Consider the following 22,321-nt stretch of genomic DNA (forward strand, 5'->3'; position numbering starts at 1 on the left):
AATTCCGGCTAAAAAGTCTATTTGGAATCCAGGATTCGGGAAGATTAAATATTCTTTGTTTCACTTGATTTCCATTCCAATATATTGAGTTTTCATATTCTTTTAACAGTTTAAATTTCAAGGATTCATAAAATTGAACTCAGGACTCAGTCCTGTATAATGTGGATGATATCAATCTATTCCTTCATCATTCATTCATGTTGCATGGGAGTTACCGCACTGTAACGGTTCTGAATTATATAATGTTCTAGTAATATACGCTGGAAATAATCATTATACTATTAGAAATGTATGTCAATGCGCGAAAAACATATATTGTCTTTTTACAAATGCATCAGATCTGCTCATGCTCCATAAATATCAAATAACAAAATGATGAAATATTTTATTCATCTAAATTTATAATTGTACTAGTATTATTACGCAATTGTTAAAACAATCTCCACGCATGCGTCTTCCTTTCCACCAGTAGAGATAGATCCTCTGAGTTTGTAATCTCCAGATGGTAGAGCGGAAGCGTCGACGTCGAAAGATAAACCCTGAACATCAAACGTACCCTGGAATACGAAATACTCAAAATCAACTGATAAACCCTGAACATCAAACGTACCCTGGAATACGAAATACTCAAAATCAACTGATAAACCCTGAACATCAAACGTACCCGGGAATACGAAATACTCAAAATCAACTACATTTGTACCGTGTTGGTATAAACCACGAAAAAATAACACATTAAGTACAATAAGTAATGCAATTGTACTTCCCGAGTTAGATAACCAGCGATCAGAGAGACGTGTGTAACTGATTAGTAATAAGAAGTAACCATTAATCATGAAAATCTAATCCACTAATACATGTACTAATGGTTTTTGAATTCTTGACGAACGCACGCACGGTTTTCAGAGGCTTTCAATTTACCACTATAATTATGTAAGCGGTCAGTGGTCATTTAAGCACAATGTAACTGATCATTTATAAGCACAATGTAACTTACAACCCTCAAAATAAATATCGATGATTACAATAAAACAAATTCATGACCCAATTCACAATAACCAAATTAAAAAACTACTCACAGATTTGAACGGACACTGACATCCTAGACCCGAGGAGACGATGGGGTCGGGGCAGTCTCCCGCACCGCTCAGAATTTCACAGAGATCAGGGTAGTCGCAGGAACCGAAGCTATCAATACATGGCAGCTTGACCCAGATTCCCGCCGCTTTCTTTGACACAACAAGGCTTGCCTTTTATAACAATTCCAAATTCAGTGTATTAGTCTTGTTCAATTAGGGAGGTATCCTACACCAGAGAAATTTGATGTAGATGAAAAGCGGAGGATATGTACAACAATATTTTGAAGTTGAAAATTTTCAAATTTACTTTATTTTGTCAAAAAATACAGTTTTAGTAGAAGGTAATCTGGAAAAAAATTAAAACCCCTGCTGTACTCGAACCTGCGACTTACAGTTTAGCAGTCGGTGTTCTAACCTAATGAGCTACTGGGCTGCGTATTTAAATGGAGAAGGAAAAGTCAAATATTGCTGATATCGATTTTTTCATCCATGTTTTTAAAGGAAGTCAGCCATTATGACGATGTAGAGTACTACCTTAAGGGATAATAAGATGTAATATCACGTGACACACAAAATAAAATATATGCCGTTACACTATCTGTGCCTCAGAAATACGTTTGCTTTATATAGTTCCGATTTATAATTTAATCAACATCATTCAAATTCAAAGTCTTTTTTGGATTTCAAATCAACACTTATTTTCTTTCTGGCTACGCGCCTGGGAATAGACCTACTCGGAAGATGACATATATATATATATATATATATATATATATATATATATATAGGGAAGTCGTTGTGGCCGAGTGGACTTAGCACTGGTTTGACAGTCTTGCTAGGCGGTGGGTGCCGCAGGTCGCTGGTTCGACCCCGGGCTGGGGCGAAAATTTTCAGTACCTAGTTGTGATTATTTAGTGCTTTATATATATATATATATATTATATATATATATATATATATATATCTTACCGGAAGAGGAGCTGGAAACGAGGCGTTGAATTGCAGTTTGCCTGCGATATTGATAGTTCCTGGAAACTGTAGTGGGTCCGGGGTAACGGACAGACTCAAGGCGGTAGCGGGGTCATTACTGCCACAGTTCTGCCACTGGAAAGCCTCCACTCGAGAAGACTTCTTTCTACCCTAATAGATTAAAAACCAAATAATGATCACATGTATCATGAAAATCAAATCTTATTCACTATTACTACATGTAATACACTATGTCGCGATCTGTAAGAGTAAAACTCACGACGGATTTGAAATAGTCCTCCCCTCTGTATCGTTCTGGGAGAGCATTAAGGTTAAGGAGATCCATGAGAAGTTCCGTTTCATCGTTCAGTCTGACGTGACTTTCGTCATTTAAATATATCTCATTTTCAACAGTCTCGGGGACGTATTCCCCGGCATTAGCACCCACAAATAAAGCGACGACTAATAACAACTTCATGTCTCTTAAAAGTAGAGAAAGGAAAAATAGATCTTTCTCTATACGTGTATCAGAAGATACTGACGACATACGACGTACAAGCTTTGATTGTGTTGATCACACTCTTATCGTTAGGTAGTACAAATAACTGTTATCACTGTTTATCAATTTGCAGGGTAAAAGGTGATGTTTCATAACATTTTCAAATGATTTATCATATATATTAGTCTTCGATGTTTCGCAGATGATGATTCAGAATTCGAGCTATGTCTTGTCCAATGAGCTGCACAGATCGTATTCGTGTAGTCATTCCTTGAAAACTGCGGCAGATCATCTAAAGAAGTACTGGAAGGAATGACATACATGTATGATGTTTTACAGAAATATTCCATGCATTTTAAGGGTCTATGTGTGCTTTATAGGACACTTGTAATGTATGTACTTATTTGGTAGCATTGTGTTTTTATATTGACATTCGCAATAAATACTCTTTAAAACAGACTTTGGTCCATTGTTATAATCTTCGGGCAGAAAAAGGGAAAGAAAACAACCACCAACACAGCAGGGTAGACTCATGGAAAACACATATTTGCATATACTAGTAAGAGTATGGTATAAATGAAAGAATAGCATGTTGAAATGCACCCAATTCGATAAAATATTCTATATACCATCTATATATGAATTAACTTCTTATCATGTATACACAGTGGATATCAGTGTACAAAATCTGCACCGACATGTATAGGGACGATAACAAGTACTTGGCACAGATAGTACTAGTGTACTGACTCGGCAGCAGTCACCGGTCGACGTGTCTATGATAACTGATAAACAATACCCGTACGATCAATAACAACTTGCTGGTACTATGGAGCGCCAAATAAACATAAATGCAAATAACTGAAGATATCATTTAATTTAATTTTTGAAGATATCATTAATCCAATATTATTGCGCGCAATAATTCAATTGATACATTCATCAAATCAATTATTGCTCTCATCAATTGAATTGATGATGCCTTCCTTCCTTAGTCCTCTTCGTTCCTTACGGAACATAGGGCTGAAACAGTCATCCTCCATCTAACTCTGTTTTGAGCAATTTGTTTGGCTTCTCTCCAGGTGGTTCCAATGATATCTAGTTATTTCAGTCCTGTTCTTCTCCAGCTGTGTGTTGGTCTCCCTTGTCTCGATTCTGCATCCCTGTGGATTCCAGTCCAACGCCTGTTTTGTTATGTTGTTCACAGGTTTTCTCAAAGTATGTCCAATCCACTGCCAATATCGTTTTTTTTTTAAATTTGTTCATTCACTGGGTCTTGCTTTGTTTGAATATAGAGGTTCTTGTTACTAATGGTTCGAGGCCACCATATTCTACATACACTGTATATAATGAAGACATTTATTGAGAAACACCTGGATTTTGTGTTGGAGTCCTTTGGTAAATCTCCAGGTTTCAGATCCATAGAGTAGAACAGATTTTACGTTTGTGTTGAATATTCTGATTTTTGTATTTGTAGATAGTACGTTGGATTTCTATACAGGCTTTAGCATGGCAAATGTCTGTCTTCCTTTTCTTATCCTAGAATTAATGTCTTCTTCCGTCCCACCTGTTTTGCTTACAATACTTCCCAAGTATGTAAATTGGTCTACTTCCTCAATGTCTTCACCTTCAACTGATATTGTTCCCCCTTTCCTGGTCATAACTTTCATTATGTTGGTCTTCTTGATGTTAACTTTCAATCCGATCTTTCTCCCCTTTTCATATAGTTTCCTGGTTTTGTCTCTCATGTCTTTTATACGATGGGATAGCAATGTTAGGTCGTCAGCAAAGTCTAGATCCTCAAGGTTGTTCACTATTGTCCATTGTATTCCTCTCTTTGAATCAAAGGCCTGTCTTGTAACCCAGTCAATTACTACCCAAAACAAGGTAGGTGATAGAATGCATCCTTGTTTAACTCCAGTTGTTACTTGAAATGGTTCAGTTAGGTTTGAATAATTTATTATTTGTATATTGAAATCTTCATATAATGCTTTTATCATGTTGACTATTTTAACTGGCAGACCGTAATATTGTAGCAACTTCCACATTCTATCTCTGTTTATACTATCAAAAGCTTTCTCAAAGTCTATAAAATTTATATATAGTGAGGACTGCCACTCTACAGACTGCTCGATGATGATTCTGAGTATAGCAATTTGGTCTATGCAGCTTCTGTTTTGTCTAAAGCCAGCTTGTTCTTCCCTGAGAATCTTGTCTAATGCATTTTTAATCCTATTCAGTATTATACGACTCAGAACTTTGCTTGCTGTTGTAAGAATGGTGATACCTCTCCAGTTTTCACAGTTACTAAGACCACCTTTCTTTGCTAATTTGACTAGTAGGCCTTTTTTCCATTCTGATGGTAAACACTCTTGGTTCCATATTTTGTTCAGCAATCCGTACAAGTATTCGATAATTTCATTTCCACCTGCTTTCAATGCTTCTGATGGGATTTCATCTATTCCAGCTGATTTTCCATTTTTAAGGGATTTAATGGCAATCTTTATTGATGTGTGCAATAGTAGAATTGTTGGGCACAATAATTGATTTGATGCGCGCATTAATTGAATCATTCTCGGCAATAATCGAATTAATGCGTGCGTCAATTGAAATACTAGTATTGCGCACAATAATTCATTTGATGCGTTCATCAAATTAATCATTGTTTTCATCATTTGAATTGATGTGCGCATCAATTCAATTATTGTTCTTATCAACCAAATTGATGTACATATCAATGAGATGGAATTATTGCTGTCAAAATTGAATTTGGCGCTCGGTATGAATGATTTGGTGATGTCTTTAAATTAATCCAATTGAAGATATATTTAATTATTGACAACAATTTTGTATAAGGAATTTACGGAAGCCGATAGGTGCCAGGGTATAGAATTAATATTTATTTAACTGGCGGCCGCCACTTAATTTATGTGGCGACCGCCACTTAATTTAACTGGCGGCCGCCACTTATTATCTGGCGGCCGCCATATAAATTAACTGGCGGCCGCCACTTAAATTATATATGGCGGCTGCCAATTGCAAAAACAATGTAATTCGTATCGCTGAGTGATTATTTTGGAAAGATTTAGAATAGTACGCAAACACGCAGCATCGTTTTTCAAAGTGCATAGGGACAGTCGGAGGAGAAATTGTCTTCTACAATTGTTGACAAGAAGAAAAGGAACCTAAAATGTCTCTTGTCCAAACTTCGTACTCCTAAATTTGAGGGAGGGAGCTCCGTTCATCCTTCAATTGATCAGTTCATTCATTATTACATTTTTACCATTCATTATTACCACCAAAAGAGTGGGGTGGGGGCCAATTAATCTTATTTCACATGTGAAAATAATTTAGTTTAAATGTGAAAATAATAGAAATTGAACGTTCAAATAAATGGAGGGTCAGCCCTGTGGTTCTACGTATTTAACAGTACAATCGAAAAACAATGATTTAATGCTCTTAATTGTATATATATAGTATATATATATCACATACATATTACTAAGCATTGGGGATGGATTGCACCCCTTTCATTGTGGGAGAGAGATAGAGAAAGAGAGAGGAATTGAATAACTGGTGACAACCATATAAATGATTTAAATTGAGTGGCAGCCGCCATATAAATTAAGTGGCGGCCGCCAGTTAATTTATCTGGCGGCCGCCAGTTAAATTAACTGGCGGCCGCCATATAATTAACTGGCGGCCGCCAGATAAATTAACTGGCGACCGCCACTTAATTTATCTGGCGGCCGCCAGATAATAAGTGGCGGCCGCCAGATAATAAGTGGCGGCCGCCACATAAATTAAGTGGCGGCCGCCAGATAAATTAAGTGGCGGCCGCCAGTTAAATTAAGTGGCGGCAGCCACATAAATTAAGTGGCGGCCGCCAGCTAAATAAATATTAATTCTATACCCTGGCACCTATCGGCTTCCGTAGGAATTAATGTATGCATCAATTCTTTTAAGAAGAGCAACAATTCAATTAAAGAGATTATTGATTTAATTGTGAATTTGTTGAATTGAAGTTATCTCTTATTCAAAAATAAAATGTTACTTTCTCTAAATGAATCTTGCGCGCTTCAATTGAATTAAGAATGTCATTAATTCAATTGTAGAGGACAATAATTCAATTTTTGCGTGCATTATTGAATTATTGCTGTCTTTAATTGAATTAGAGCGCACACCAATTCAAATGTTGACATCATCAATTCATTGGAAAAGAGCAAGAATTCAATTTAAGCGCATCAATTCAGCACAATACAGTAATTAATGCTATCAACAATTCAATTAATGCTTGCAATAGCTTAGATTTTAAGACATCATTAATTATTTGAACAGGTCATTAATTAAGCTGTTGCGTGCACCGAATAAATTTACGGTATCTTCAAATAAATAAAGGTTTGGATTTATGTTAATATGGCACTCCATACGGTGCAGATAAGAACGGTTCAAATCAAAGTTACATTCACAATGAAACCCAAGACTATACTGGATGAGCACGAGACTGACCTTGAAACATTTCTGGCAGTTGGTTGAATATCATTTTGTTTCTTTAAGGAGGTACTCTACATCGTCATAATGGCTGACTTCCTTTTAAAACATGGATGACAATATAAATATCAGCAATATTTGTCTATTCATTTTAAACATTCTCACCTATCTTCTCATTCTCACAGTAGGTTAGTCGTCAGAAACTGAGGGTGTACTTTTATTTATATTTTAAAAAACAATATATACATGAATTATCTGTTTCAACAGTTATGTACTGATAAAAATGTAATTGCCATGCATATATGTATGATGATGTAAACCAATAAAAGATATATTATATATTTTTTAAAAAAGGATGTCGACTGCTAAACTGTAGATTGTGTGTTCGAGCCCAGCAGGGGTTTTAAATGTTTATCAGATTGCTTTAAACTAAAACTGCATATTTTGACTAAATAAAGAAAATTTGAAAGTTTTCAATTTCAAAATATTGTTGCACATGTCCTCCACTTTTCATTCATATCAAATTTCTCTGGTGTAGCATACGTCCTTAAAGAGCATTGTGGATAAAAAAAAATGTTGAACCAAATCAAAGGTGCTTGCATAACTTTTCAAAAAATTCACACATGCGCATTATTGAGTACTAATGAATGGATGTTTACTTAAGGAAAACTATCTGATCTTGAGATCATGCATATATATCAGGTGCCAACCCATTTAAATATCATATATATGCATTAAAATACTTTTCAGTAATTTTGCGTCAATTCAAACTGAATCTACAAAAGGAATCTCCTGAGCATAGGAATATTTAATAATAAAACATACACTTCTTCTATAAAATCTAGCGAGCGATGCAGCCATCCAACCAAGGAAGTAGGCCATTGTCATCAAAGACTGGATTTAGCTCACCTGAACTTTGACATTTTTTTTCTTCCCTCATAGTCGATTGAAGGACTATAATAACGGCCTTCCGAAGATGAGGCAGGATGAACCCCGAAACAAGGTACGGGGAATCTTAGGACTTTTCTTCCACGCTCTCGGTTTAATTTGGGGGCTGTAAAGGTGGATCCAGGTGGTCGGGGACAGATCTTTAATCTTTCTACTCCGTCATGGAAGAAAAGGATAAAGTAATCATTAGACATGGTAGGATACCTAAGGAGGTACTCCATCACAGACAAGAGGTAACGTGGTACTTAGAATCCAGTCAGATCTGGAGTACATATTTCTATTCAGTCGTGGAAAGTGAATCTTGGTCGGGATAAGGGATCTTAATTACAAAGGGTACATGTACTCTATCTGATGAAGACAAAAGGTCTCTGATACCCAGAGGTGTTGTTAAGCTCACCTGAACTTTGACATTTTCAGTACCTCATAGACAATTTTAATGTCTGCCTTTTTTGCGCTAATCTTTGAAGACAAAACGGAGCGAACGTTAGCGCAAGGTCGAGAACCCATAGGGCTATCACGGTAGAGAACCCATAGGGCTATCACGGTAGAGGACCCATAGGGCCATCAAAATAGAGGATCCATAGGGTTATCACGGTAGAGGACCCATAGGGCTATCACGGTAGAGGACGCATAGGGTTATCACGGTAGAGGACTCATAGGGTTATCACGGTAGAGGACGCATAGGGCTATCATGGTAGAGGACCCATAGGGCTATCACGGTAGAGAACCCATAGGGCTATCACGGTAGAGAATCATAGGGCTATCACGGTAGAGGACCCATAGGATCATCAAGGTAGAGAACTCATTACCCTCTCTCGGTTTTGAAATGCAAGGGTAACACACAGTGGCTCCTGGGGGGTCGGGACATATTTTGGATTCCTTACTTCTACTCTGACATGGGAGTAAGGGACAAAGTGATCAAATCACTTTCTAAATTAAACTATAAGGAATGGAAATAATTTCTACTTAGTTCATTCGATATGAAGTCAGATGTGACAGTTTACGCTCTTTAATAAGCGTCCCTACCATTTTTACTTTTAATTGTTCGAGATAAACACATACACACACACGTATATGCGTCTCAATTTCATTAAAATCATGCTTCTTAGATCCGCTCCGTATACTCTGCGTATTGTAGCGATTGTGAGCGTATCTTAGGATCTGATTTTAATTAGATTGATATGTGTATGTATGTATATCAAACCAAGCTTAAAGAAAACCACATTCAGTTTTCGAGACAACTCAAAACATGCAACGTCTCTCCTTTTTCATATTTGACGGTTCTAAAAATGAAATAGGTACCCGAGTTGCTTTTTATGAGTCATGTTTCAATTTTAAGATGATGTTTAAAATACTTCATAATGTACATGTAATACTGTTATATGAACTATTTCAAGCAATCGTTTTATGAATTTCATGTAAACACTGGGGAAATTGTTTCATTTTTTTTTATTTCTACACTATACTAGTATCCGTTTCAGATTTAGATTTATTCCAGTAAGAATGGAGTATGTCAGCGCTCATCGTTACTTGGGCGGTGTCAATACTAGCAACTAGACTTAGGAAGAAATCAAAAGGGTGCCCAGCATCTTTAGTAATTCAGATCAAACGTGTTTGATTTTTTTTGTTGTTGTAGATAATGTAAAATATATTTAAGAAATACATTTCATTTTTGAAAATACATGAGGGTATGAACTGTGACGCCTCACGCCGGCGTACTTCGTGAACACTATAACAGCATGTGTTGCAGTTCATACCATTATGTATTTTCATAACGGAAATTTATAATTACATTCCACTTTCATTTCTGTTGGAAGTCTCAGTCATTTTATATGTATAATTGGACCAGGGTATCCACAATGCAAGTCTTTTTATCTAGTAATAACAGGATTACAATGCATCATAGTTAGACATTTTCCGTCCGTGAAGACACAGGAAATTTAGTTAATATCAAAAGGTGTTTTTTTTTTTACTCTCAGCAATTCATTAGAGAGCCAAACAGGAAGATTGCAATACTGCCATTTGGACTTTAGGGTAGATCATGTTAAGTTACGACACTGTCCATTGTATCATTTTACATGGAAGGCTCATGTATCAAACAAGAGGCCCATGAGCCACATCGCTCACCTGAGTCACCTTGGCCCATATCTGAAGACTTTCCATATATATTTGCATGTAAAACCTTAGTCCCTATTATGGCCCAAACTACCCTTTGCAAACTTGAATCTACACTATGTCAGAAAGCTTTCATGTAAATGTCAACTTCTCTGGCCCAATGGTTCTTGAGAAGATTTTTAAAGCTTTTTCCTATATTTGTATGTAAAACTTTGACCCCCCCCCCACTTGTGGCCCCATCCTACCCCCGGGGGCCATGATTTGAACAAACTTGAATCTGCACTATGTCAGAAAGTTTTCTTGTAAATATCAGCTTTTCTGACTCAGTGGTTATTGAGAAAAAGATTTTAACTATATATTTGTATGTAAAACTTTGATCCCCCTTGTGGCCCCATCCTACCCCCGGGGGCCATGATTTGAACAAACTTCAATCTGCACTATGTCAGAAAGTTTTCATGTAAAAATCAGCTTTTCTGGCTCAGTGGTTCTTGAGAGGAAGATTTTTCCTATATATTTGTATGTAAAACTTTGATCCCCTATTGTGGCCCCATCCAACCCCAGGGGCCCATGATTTGAACAAACTTGAATCTGCATTATATCAGGAAGCTTTCATGTAAATCTCAGCTTTTCTGGCTTAGTGGTTTTTGAGAAGATTTTTAAAGTTTTTCCCTATATATTTGTATGTAAAACTTTGATCCCCCCCTTGTGGCCCCATCCTACCACCGGGGGCCATGATTTGAACAAACTTAAATCTGCAATATGTCAGCCAACACCCCCTCCCCTTCGGATTCTATATTCAAAATAATATTTTCTAACCCTCAAAATAATCTTTTTTATAGACTTTAACTGAATATCATATATACGCATCTTTCAATTTGGGCAATAGAAATTCGTCATTAAAACGGGACCACAGTTTTGCTGCTGTTCACAAATTTATGAATGAATTTTGTAGATACTTGTACAAGAAGTATCTACAATTTTACTTTGAAACAATTTCTTTGAATGACAATTATTTGTCATGACTAGTAAGTTATTTAAAAAATTTGTTTCCAATTATTTTGATGTTTATCAATAAAATATGTTCAAACCCACAATGCTTTGGTCATATCTGAAATACACAGACACAAGAAATCTTTGGTTAGCACTTTTATTTTGTTGATTAGTATAAAAAGACAAATTTTGCATCTTCAAAAGTGATGTTGAGTGGTACGGTACATACAACAAAAGAACAATACTGGAGTCAGAATTAAATACATGCTACATGTATAATACTTTATCTTCCTATGTCAGTCACACTGCACCTGGAAATATGTGGAACACTAAACAATTGATTGTTTTCAATTATAAAAACATCTTATTTTAAATAAAGAGTATCATTTTACTTTTATTTTCTCAAAATATACTTAAAAATTTCAAAAACACTACATATACCTTGTTTTCCTACTTTCACAGTAAGACAACATATCAATTACATATATAATGAAATAGCAAGAGAATTACTTAATCATGAATTCAAGTGGTACTAGGTTTAAAAGTCTTGCTAAAAAAAATCTCCACACAAAATTTAAAATTTATTCATTTTACTGTAACTACATAAATTTATGTTTATTCTGATTCCACGCCACTTCAATTCTTACAAAACTCATAAACTGTATGAATGATGTAGATATAAATTCTAAAAAAATAAGTAGGAAATAGAGTAGACCAGTTTTAATATCAGATCTCTACAAAACAATTGTAAATAATTCATAGCATAAAAGACAGTGCAGCTGTACACGAGAGCTACATGCATTATATTAAACATGTAAAAAAAAAAAAAAATCAACAAAAATAACCCAAAATATACAAAATATATCAATGTATGTTAAATTTACTATTAAAATACACATGAAATCTTCCACATAATAAAGATATACAATGAGATTTCAAAATGAACAAGTACATTCACTTGTTTTATAAAAAAAAAATCTAATGTTCTCGTGGGTAAATGGTATGTTTGCATAGTCCTACTTCTTTACTGTTCTCTTTTCAGTCTTTAAAAATCATAGAGATCTACAACCTACAGTTCCTTTTATCAATGATTTCAATACATTGCATTTTGCACATATTTTCAAGGAATAGTTCCAAAAATAGAAGCATTTCAAAGACAACTCTTTAATAAAAAGGTAGACCTTTTTAAAACGAAATCTTTTCCATTTCCCTCCTCCTATGGCAATATTGGAAAGGATAAACTTTAGATTTACTATGTCTCAAATGATAGTGAAAAATATGGGGCAACCCCAATGTTAAGTGTGATCTCTATCAGACAGTGGGCTCTAAAGACAATGAGCAGACAATATTTTGTTATGTCCATAGTAGTCTGACCCTTGACCTTAGAATCAATAGTTATCATCTACTCCTTAGAATGCACTAGCATATCAAATTTGATGTCTGTCAACCAAAGGGTTCTCAAAAAATTGAGTGGACATTATCTTCTTATGCCCTTTGACCCTTGACCTTGTGACCTAGGTCAAGTTAGGAAATACTATTCTTTGGGGAAAACTAGGATAACAAGTTTGCTATCTGCCAAGCAAAAGTTTCTTATTAAGATAATATGTAACTTAGTACTAAGCTGGATTTAAAAAAAAAAAATATTTATTTAAAGTTTCATTGGTTTAAACAGTGTTTGAGATATCATCTGAAAACCATTAATTACTCTAATTGTGGGTCTCAGTAACCTTGGGCCTAAATTGCAACACTATTACTAAAGTAGGGGCGATGTGGAGTTACATTGCTAAAGCTCAAACAGTCAGACAGACGAAAATCAATATGTTGCACTTTCACTAAAATGAGACACATACACAAAAAAAAAAAAACAACAAAAAAAAACCAGAAAAAAGATTTAGATTATCCACGAATATATTGCAAAGAAATGTTGAGTTTATTTGTAAAAACAATGGGGGCATGGATTAAAATTAGCAAACTGCCACAATATATAACAAACAATTTAAAAATTTATTCTTCAGATAAATGAAATACATAATTCTGAATAGTGATTTTTCATCTTACAATCCTTTTTCATTGAAATTTCACTGTTTTATTTATACTCAACTTCATACCTTGTACACTCACATACTTCCCCAAAATTCATATTTAATCCTTGAAGAGGGAGAGTCATCTTTTTTTTAAAATGTTAAATCAAGGAAACTTTTAACAATTTCGGAAATGTAATACCTTTAAATCTCCCCCCACCCCCCTGAAATTTGGTTTGAGCATCATTAGGCAACAGAAAGCTCTACTTGAAGACACGCCACAACTCTTCCAGCCTTGTCGGTAACATTGCCCGTGACTTGGTAGTCCCCGGATGGGAACACTTCAGCTCCGATGTCCTGGCTCATACTTGGTAGTGTGTATTTACCCTGTTAGGTAAAGAAACAAGTATTGGATGTAAATGTGAACAAATCCACACAATTTATCATTACACATAAACATATAACATCTTCAAAAACTTACCGCCTTGATGGGGCACTTGCAGTCGATACCAATAGCAGTGAGCTGAGGGGGGCATTGGGTCACTGACTCTAATAAAGTACATATGTCGCCGTAATTACATGAACCTATTTGGTCAATGCACGGAATGGGGATCCATATTCCTGCTGCTTTTTTCTTCAGGACAACTGCTGCCTGTACAAGATACAGATTCATACTTCGATACAATCTTTTCAACTATAACTTTCCATGCCTCAGAGCTATCTAATTTTAGAAAACGCATATCCCAAATCCTGTTTGCCTTGAGGAGAATTTTCCAGATATATTTAGGTTTATTTATTGAAGTTTAGAATTCAGAACATGGTGTAAGTTTATAAAGCAACTCTTGTCTGCTGGATACTCTTGTAAGCTATAATGCAATAGAAGACTGATTTCACGATTAACTGCTAGGGCTACAACGAAGATTTAATGAAGCTTTTAACTTCTGTCATATTTTTCATGATCATTGCCCTCTTTGCTTCAATCTTTAAATTCCACATCACACTTTTTTTCAACTGGTACCCTGTTGACCTCGCTTCTCTCGTGTACAACAGGTAAGCACCAATTGTTGACAGCCAGGACTTGGGTTGTATCGTTATCTCATGCGTATAACGAGAGTTCCTTTCAAAACAACAACGACGCTAGCTTCGACATCACAGTCGACTACACTACGTTACGAATATACAGTGAAGTAGGTCTATGAAGCGCGAAACTTCGTAATGTAGCGCAGAAGACTTTAACATCATAACTAGACTACTACGACTCTACCATTTGGAATCTCTCTAGTGAGACATAAAAATCAACTAACCAATGAAATCGGCTCATTTGGGCTAACCAAAGTACTGCTTACCCGTTGTTTGTGTGTAGTACCAATCAGCGGGGAACCAGTTTAACTTTGTTTCAGTATAAAACTCCAATCATCAATTCTGGAGAAGTGTACAGTGCATAATTTAATTTTACCAATAAACGATAGATTAGTTGAATTGAAAGTATTAGTTACCGGTATGTAAATAATTTTTAACTATAGATAAAAATATGTAAATACTTGTACTTTATACATAATTTTAAAATACATAAACAATACAATATGTCTAGATATTTGTGAACAATAATCATTTGTGTGGTAGTCCATGATAATCGTCGGAGTTGTTTAAAAAACACTACATTACGCCGCCCAGAAAAATACCAATCTTCTTAGGACACACCTATAAGTCGGACATAGAATTTTGGACCAAAAATTGACTCCCAAAAATCCGACTTATAGGCGAGTATATACGGTAGTGAAGAGATGTAACCACCTGGTTGATATACAAAGTGCCCCAATTCTACTACAATCATTCTCCCTTAATAGTCTGAAACCACAAAAGCAACAATGCAAGATCATTGCTGCCAGTAGTTAGCAATGAATGCCTGAACAGAGCTGGCCATGGCACCATCTGTAGTAGGAAATGAGAAAATCTAAGGCTAGATCAGACATTGAACCTGTGACCCCTGACTAATCAAGTGCTCTTACCACTGCACAATCCAGGCCGATATCCATCGTCCATCAATTCTACTAAAATCTCTATGCATGTGCACATGCACTTATCAACCAGACTTTAAAAAAGCCTCTTTATATCCGGCACTACTATGACTTACATTAAGAGGAGCAGAGAGGGTGGCATTCAGTGCTCCACTGGCACTGAAGGTGATGGTCCCTGGGAATTGAAGGGGGTCAGGCATCACAGACAGACTTCTTACATCAATCATTCCTCCACAGTTCTTATAGTGAAAAGCTGTCAACCTTTTACTTTTGTCCAAGCCCTGTAAATATTTTATGAATATTTGTGATACAGTGTAATGAAGAATACATAAAAATGTTGTTTACGATATTATTGAGAGCAAATATATTCACAGTCAATGATATTAAGATTTGCTAACCACAAGCCATTCGGGCAACCATTTTCAGGAAATCCACATGCCTGAACTCAATTTCACTTGCCCGAATAAAAAAAATGTACAAAGAAACTAAAAAAATATTATTAAATCTGAATAATTTGCAAGACAAATCCGGAACAGACCGAGTGAAGATGTGTAATTAATGGGACGAATTACTTTGTTTGGGGCGAGTTATTCTAATTCTATGACTTGAGCATGCGCGTAATATTTTATTACTTTTGATTGTCAAATCAAAACTCTGACGGGTAATTTTTTTTACAAGCCAGTCGAACTTGTTGCCAAGCGGATTTTACAAGTCCGTCAGGAAAATCACTGGCTGCGGGCGTTCGGATTACCACTAATTTCGCAGACTGTATTCAATGACATGTAAACACAAATGAAGTCCAATATCTTATTAGGGTTCTACCAAAGTCAAACTGGCTTAATCAAAGTTAATTTCTTCTATTTTAGTTTGCATCCAGTCAGTATCTCATGTTATACAGTGAAACTTCTCCAAACTGGCCCCTTGGTAAACTGACAGGTATAGAGAAGTTTCACTGTACATGTAAAGTTTGCCCTATTTTCATGAACACAAAAATAACATTCTACATGTACTACAACTGTTTTGTACCCTCTTTTCTTCTTCTTTTTTTTTTATCGCTAAAGTACTGAGGTTTGAGGCAGTTAAAAGACATGAACATTTTGTAATATATAATTATTTTTTCTTAAAAATTCCAACAAAATACAGAGAAATGCATTAGAATAATTATAACTTCACAAATGCAACAGAGAAAAAAATCAATTTGCAACCATTAAAAGCATTCATGTCCACTTAAAAGCAAGTTCCATCTGTATTCCTTAGTATGCATATGTAGAACACAGGGACCCATTTTACAAAACAACTTAAGACAAAGTCGCAAGTCTTAAATTCTATTACACAGTTATTACTTTGAATGAATGAAGTAAAACTTTTCTAAGGCTTAATTTGGAGTTCAATACAATAAACTGGTAAATTCCAGTATGAAAAGTTGGGTCGTAAGTCCTCTTGTAAAACGCGCCCCAGGTCTACATCAGGTGTTATCTAATGACATACATGTAATGTTGGTATGTTTATTTTTTTAGTGATTAATGTTATTTTAATTAGTTTTACACTCAACAATAACATAAATATTTATATCTGACCACATGTGATAGATGTGACCCAAATTTGCATATTCATTTAATCTGCATTCGCTTCGTTTTGCATTCACTTGAAGCTAATGAGAAATAAATTTGATGCGCATTAAAAATGCAACATAAATTTTTTGATGCAAATTAAATTTTTCTTGTGAACAGGCATACATGACTTTACTGTAACAACTACAAAGCCACATTTCTTATTTCTTGGAAAATCTGGCATTTGTTCTCCTACAATAATAGCATCACCATCAAAGAACCAGAGCCACGAATAGCCAAAAATGGCCCTTAGTCAGAACATGATATTATTCTCGGGGACAGAAGCCAAGAATATCTATTTTTCAAATATGTTATCTTTTTTCCGATATCTTTTCAATTTTTTTTAGTTATTGACGTTCAAAGTACCCATTGTTTTGGCCAGATTGTTATTGACGTCGCAATTTTGCAATGTAATGTCAGAATTTTACAACGTTTCATGTACATTTACGTGAAAGTTCTCTAGGTATAAAAGTGAAACAAAAACACTATTCAGTGCAATTTAATTATAATATTGTAAATATTTAAATCTGTCTATGTTAATTCTATATTAAAACACACCTATATAGTATACTCGTACATCTCTTTCTCCTCTCTCTGTTTGTCTCCTTCCCTCTCTTTATATTTTTTAATTTTTATTTATATGCAACGATTCAACAGTTTTGAAGTAATATTAATTCAGTACCTCTTTACTTACCTTGTTATTTAAGTATGACATGAAGATAAACCCAATCCCAATATTTGAACTGTATAACCATTTATTGCATATACTGATAGTTTTCGGGTAGGGGGGGGATCTTAAAATGTACACGAAAACATGGTGGATCCAACCGTTGACTTACGAATAAGATCTATTGACCTATGTATGTGCGTTTCATGTAGTTTATGTTGCATATTGATCACTTCTTTTAACAATCTTTTATAAATTTGCGGATTCTTATTTTTATTATTTGCTTGAGGGTGTTATTATTATCCCGCATGTACATGTAAACACGCTGAAAACAGTAACAGCCAGGCTTCGGACAGCGGCGTTATTTCAGACGCACGTTGCTACATGTACAACTTTGGACAGTGAGTAAACATTTTAATCCTATGTTTCACACGTTCATTTTGTGTTTTGCTATATAGGAAGTTACGTTTATGATGTGTGTGTGTGTGTGGGGGGGGGGGGGACTGTTACAAAAGTAGCCGTACATATACAGAATAACACATGAACATTTAGTTTAGCCATATGGAGATAATTTATTTTACATTAGGCTAAGAAAATGTTCACGTGAACTCATCATCAGGTAAAATATGTTCCATTTATCTAATTTCATTAGTTTCCTATCTGGATCATTTATTACAATAATATCTAGACCTATGTGTATTTCAAAATGCCTTAATTATTGTCATTAACTCCATAACATCTATGAAACGAATTCATTAATTAAAAAATCTTATTCTGATACTGCTACATATAATAGAACCAAACCCCCTCCTTGCATATATTTGGTAAGTGTGCAAACAAAATTAAGCGGATGTTATTTTCACATAAATAGAAACAAGAATTTTATCAATCAAGGGGTTAACTCCATGGTGAATTAACACATCTGTAGTTTGGCATCCACCATAAAATTTGCTTATTTTAACACTTTCACATTTCTTCCTGTCATTAGGTTTAGTTCATATCTTACATAAAATGCATGAGGGAAACCTTTTTCCATTATCAGACACTTCCTCCATGTTACAAACACTCAAACTAAATTAAGTAAGACAGCGTGGTTTAATAATGTGTTCAGTTCTTCCTTCTATAATGCTTAGTAATATTTTACTTAATTATGTAGGATAATATATTTAAAAAATAAATACATCAACTTTTACTTGGTCTAAACAATGACTGTTAAATTTTAATCCTTCGAAAACAAAAGCCGTCTTCTTTTGTACAAAGAAAAATACATTCCTAAATGCAGATTAAACATCTATAAATCATTGTATACATTTTCAAAATTGCAATTTAGATTTTGTATCAACACATAAACACCTAGGTATCACTTTCTCACATGATCTCACATGGTCAGCTTACATTGATTCGCTATTAGCCAATGCTTATCAAAAACTTGGACTACTTAAAAAATTACAGTTCAAGGTCAGTTCGAAAACTTTAGCTATTTTATATACTACTTTCATTAGACCTCCTCTAGAATATGCATCTGAAGTATGGGGTGGGTGTTCAAATCAAAATTCTGAAAAACTTGAAAAACTACAGTTAGCAACAGCAAGATTGGTTACTGGACTAACATCATTGGCATCAAGGGAATCTCTATATTTCGAAACTGGGTGGGAACCACTTATTGTTAGAAGATTGACAAAATTAAGAATAACTATGTACAAAATTTATCACAATATGGTACCCGAGTATCTGAAAGAAATTTTACCAAATATTCGTTCACATGAATCAAATTACGTTACAAGACAATCGCAAAATTATGGCATTCCTAAATGCAGATTAAACATCTATAAATCATCTTTTGTATCAAGAGGGGTACGTGAATGGAATTCCTTGCCCCTAGGAACAAGGCAATCTACGACATTAAGCTCGTTTAAAAAAAATTTACGCCTCCAAAAATCGCACCTTCCATCCTTTTTTTCTTTCGGAGAACGCTATTGGAACGTAATCCATACGAGACTAAGACACAACTGTGTATTGAATATAGATTTATTTAGATGTAATATCATTGACAGTCCTTTGTGTACTTGTGGTAAAGTAGAAGATGCTTACCATTTCTTTTTCTCATGTGCAAAATACACCGCCCCAAGAAATGACCTATTCAATGCTATTTTTAGAATGAATAATTTGCATATAGTAGACACGCATGTATTATTATGGGGAGATAACGCAATCAGTACCACAGAAAATGAAGAATTATTTTCCTATGTTCAGTTATTTATAAAGAGATCTGGTCGTTTTTAGTTGATGGAATTTACATAGCAATTACTTTGTACGTACTACATGCATATATTAATCAATTGTACATACATGTATATATTAATCAATTGTACTTATATATCTACAGATATAATTATTGATATAATTGCTTTATGAAAGCTAATCATTTTTGACCTTTGATATACCTTTGTGTTTCATTTCTTGAACATTATCATATATGTAATCAATTGTCATATAGGAGAGGGCGTTCTAAGTTTTAAGAACTTGTGCTCAATCCGTTTGTAATAACATCCAGACAATAAAATATGTTCAAATCAAATCAACTTTTACTTCAGGAACGAGTGCCATTCATATGTTCACCTCTATTTTAATCAGTATTAATGATATCTTCTTCTTTTTTCCATTTGTCTTTTTTATTTTGTTATAAGATTTGTGGTTTTGAATATTTGCTGTTGAGACTGAATTTTCAATGATAAATATAATTGAAACACTGAAATATACACTATTTTCGTTAACATTCTTTTTACATTCCTTTTTTTATTTTCGAATTATTCATTATTATTATCCCTTTTAATTAACTGCCTTGTATTTTTGCTAATTAGATAAAATGTAATTCTGTTTGTCAATGAATTTCATTTAAAAGCAAAACAAGATCCATATTGCTAGATATATTTTTCGTATTCATATTTGTATGTATTTCTATATATTGATTTCTGACGAATGAAATATGCAATGGACCGGAATAGCTGTGTGTCGAAATAGAACGGTACCCGATGACGTATGTCCAAATCGGTTGACACGTAAACAACCGAACGAATGTTGTAGATAGCTCAGAGACTTGTTGGGAACTTGTAGTCTACAGTCTATCCTTTGTATTGTTATGTGGACGCCTAATTTTTGTCTAATACAAATATATTGTACTATAACTTTAGAAACCATTAAACAATACGGGATAGGCCAATATATCTTCGCATCTAAGTAGCCTATCGAGTTAGGCACCCCTTGGCTCTCCAAGTCTTTTTATGTACTGCGACAGCGATTTCAACATGCTTATCAGTGACAAGAAAACTGAATGCACGAAGATGAAACATGTGAAGCCAGATATTTATTAGATTCAACGGTCTTCAGATAATAAAAATATATATAGTGTGATAACGTATAAAGAAAATGTGTGGAAGTGAAGGCGCGGCGCAGACAATGGGTGGATCTCGATTGTATCTGGAGTGGATTCGATGGCATAGCTTTGTAATTGTTTGATCAAATAACTAAAACTGTTAACTAGTGCAAGGGTTTTGTAACTATCCCTAACATGGTTACATATATATTCAAGTTCATAAATTGAGCATATAATCTATTTGAAATCTTGGGGGCAAAATCGATTGATGTACGTAGCCTGATTTCGACGATGGCGCGGATCCAGTTTTATTTCAATAATATTGTTTGAAATAATCATATTTTATTAACTTTGAATAATTTCTGGTTTCTTAAAAAGACCATGGAACAATCCCAAACTATAATATTTAAATATTACGATTTGTATTAAACCTATAGTTTGGAAAAGTATTCGGATTTCGTGCATGGAATGGGAAATTCCGGTTATTTGCAGAACATAAAAAGTAAAAATTCACTTATCCCCCAGGCCTCGATCCAAAAAACCTCTTAACTTCTATGCAGTGTGTAATATACTAATTTACAATTCATTAATATTTATTGGATCAAGGCCTGGGGGTTATACAAATTTTTGGTGCATATTGTTGGATATTATCAACTTTTACAAAAACAACTCAACTGTTATGGGTTCTGCATGTTATAATTTCAATATGCGTGAATTTTCGCGGAAAAAACACACTGGATTTATAAAGAAGAAGGTCTAAGCTATTTCATACCATGTTGGAATTTTGGAATGAAGATACTTTATTTTACTCAAAATTACAGGGCCATATTTGGGTATTCGTGGCTCTTGTTCTTTGTGCCATTTGATTGGTGCATTTGCATTCTTTTCAGAATACAAAGTTTCGATATCCAATATATTGGATAAACAATCGGTCTAAGTCTTCGATAGAACCTTTAAAAGTAATATAATCTGAGGATGTATTGAACTTCATTATAAAAAATACCTCAGTTTACAAGTAACGCATCATTTTTGCATAGTCCGATTGCTTGCATAACTGTACAGTTATCGTTAAAATGAACAGTTTACCGCATTCAGTAAGACTTCCGATGACTTGAAACGCTCGGGTAGGAAAGGTTTCTTAAGAAAATTGATTAACTCTTTGACGTCATCTTCATAATTTGCCTTGAACTTCAGGTATTCTGCATCTGCAATGGATAAGCAAAGCAAAGCGGACAACACAAAATAACCTCCTGCCATCATGCTTGCCGGGAAGATGATCACAAGACAAATCACATGACCAAACACATCAACCGGAAGTTTGTAAATGTCGCGTTTGAGAATGTGGGTAGTCTCGTTCAACCAGACTCGGCTGTCTCCGTAAATATCCGACGAGCAGATATATCTTGGGCTCACCGACTTACAGTAACGTGATCTACAGTTTGAACGCAACACTAAATTGCAAACAATAGTGTTTATTTAAAATACTTGTGTAACAGCTATATCTTATATCTGCTCTTCGGATATTTACGGAAAAGGCAGAG

General features: G+C 34.7%; 1 protein-coding gene across 1 annotated transcript; it reads right to left on the minus strand.

The window, feature by feature from the left end:
* Nucleotides 1-372: 372 nt before the first annotated feature.
* LOC125680151 (uncharacterized) lies at nucleotides 373-22,321 on the minus strand. The gene is made up of 9 exons (XM_048919594.2): nucleotides 21,867-22,321; nucleotides 15,247-15,411; nucleotides 13,594-13,764; nucleotides 13,362-13,499; nucleotides 4,047-5,048; nucleotides 2,329-2,622; nucleotides 2,049-2,219; nucleotides 1,080-1,250; nucleotides 373-557 (listed from the first exon to the last, which is right to left on the minus strand). The coding sequence occupies exons 1-9, from the start codon at nucleotides 22,038-22,040 to the stop codon at nucleotides 420-422; spliced, it is 2,424 nt and encodes an 807-aa protein (XP_048775551.2). The 5' UTR covers nucleotides 22,041-22,321; the 3' UTR covers nucleotides 373-419.

This window comes from Ostrea edulis, chromosome 2 (genome assembly GCF_947568905.1).
Source record: "Ostrea edulis chromosome 2, xbOstEdul1.1, whole genome shotgun sequence".
Taxonomy (NCBI): domain Eukaryota; kingdom Metazoa; phylum Mollusca; class Bivalvia; order Ostreida; family Ostreidae; genus Ostrea; species Ostrea edulis.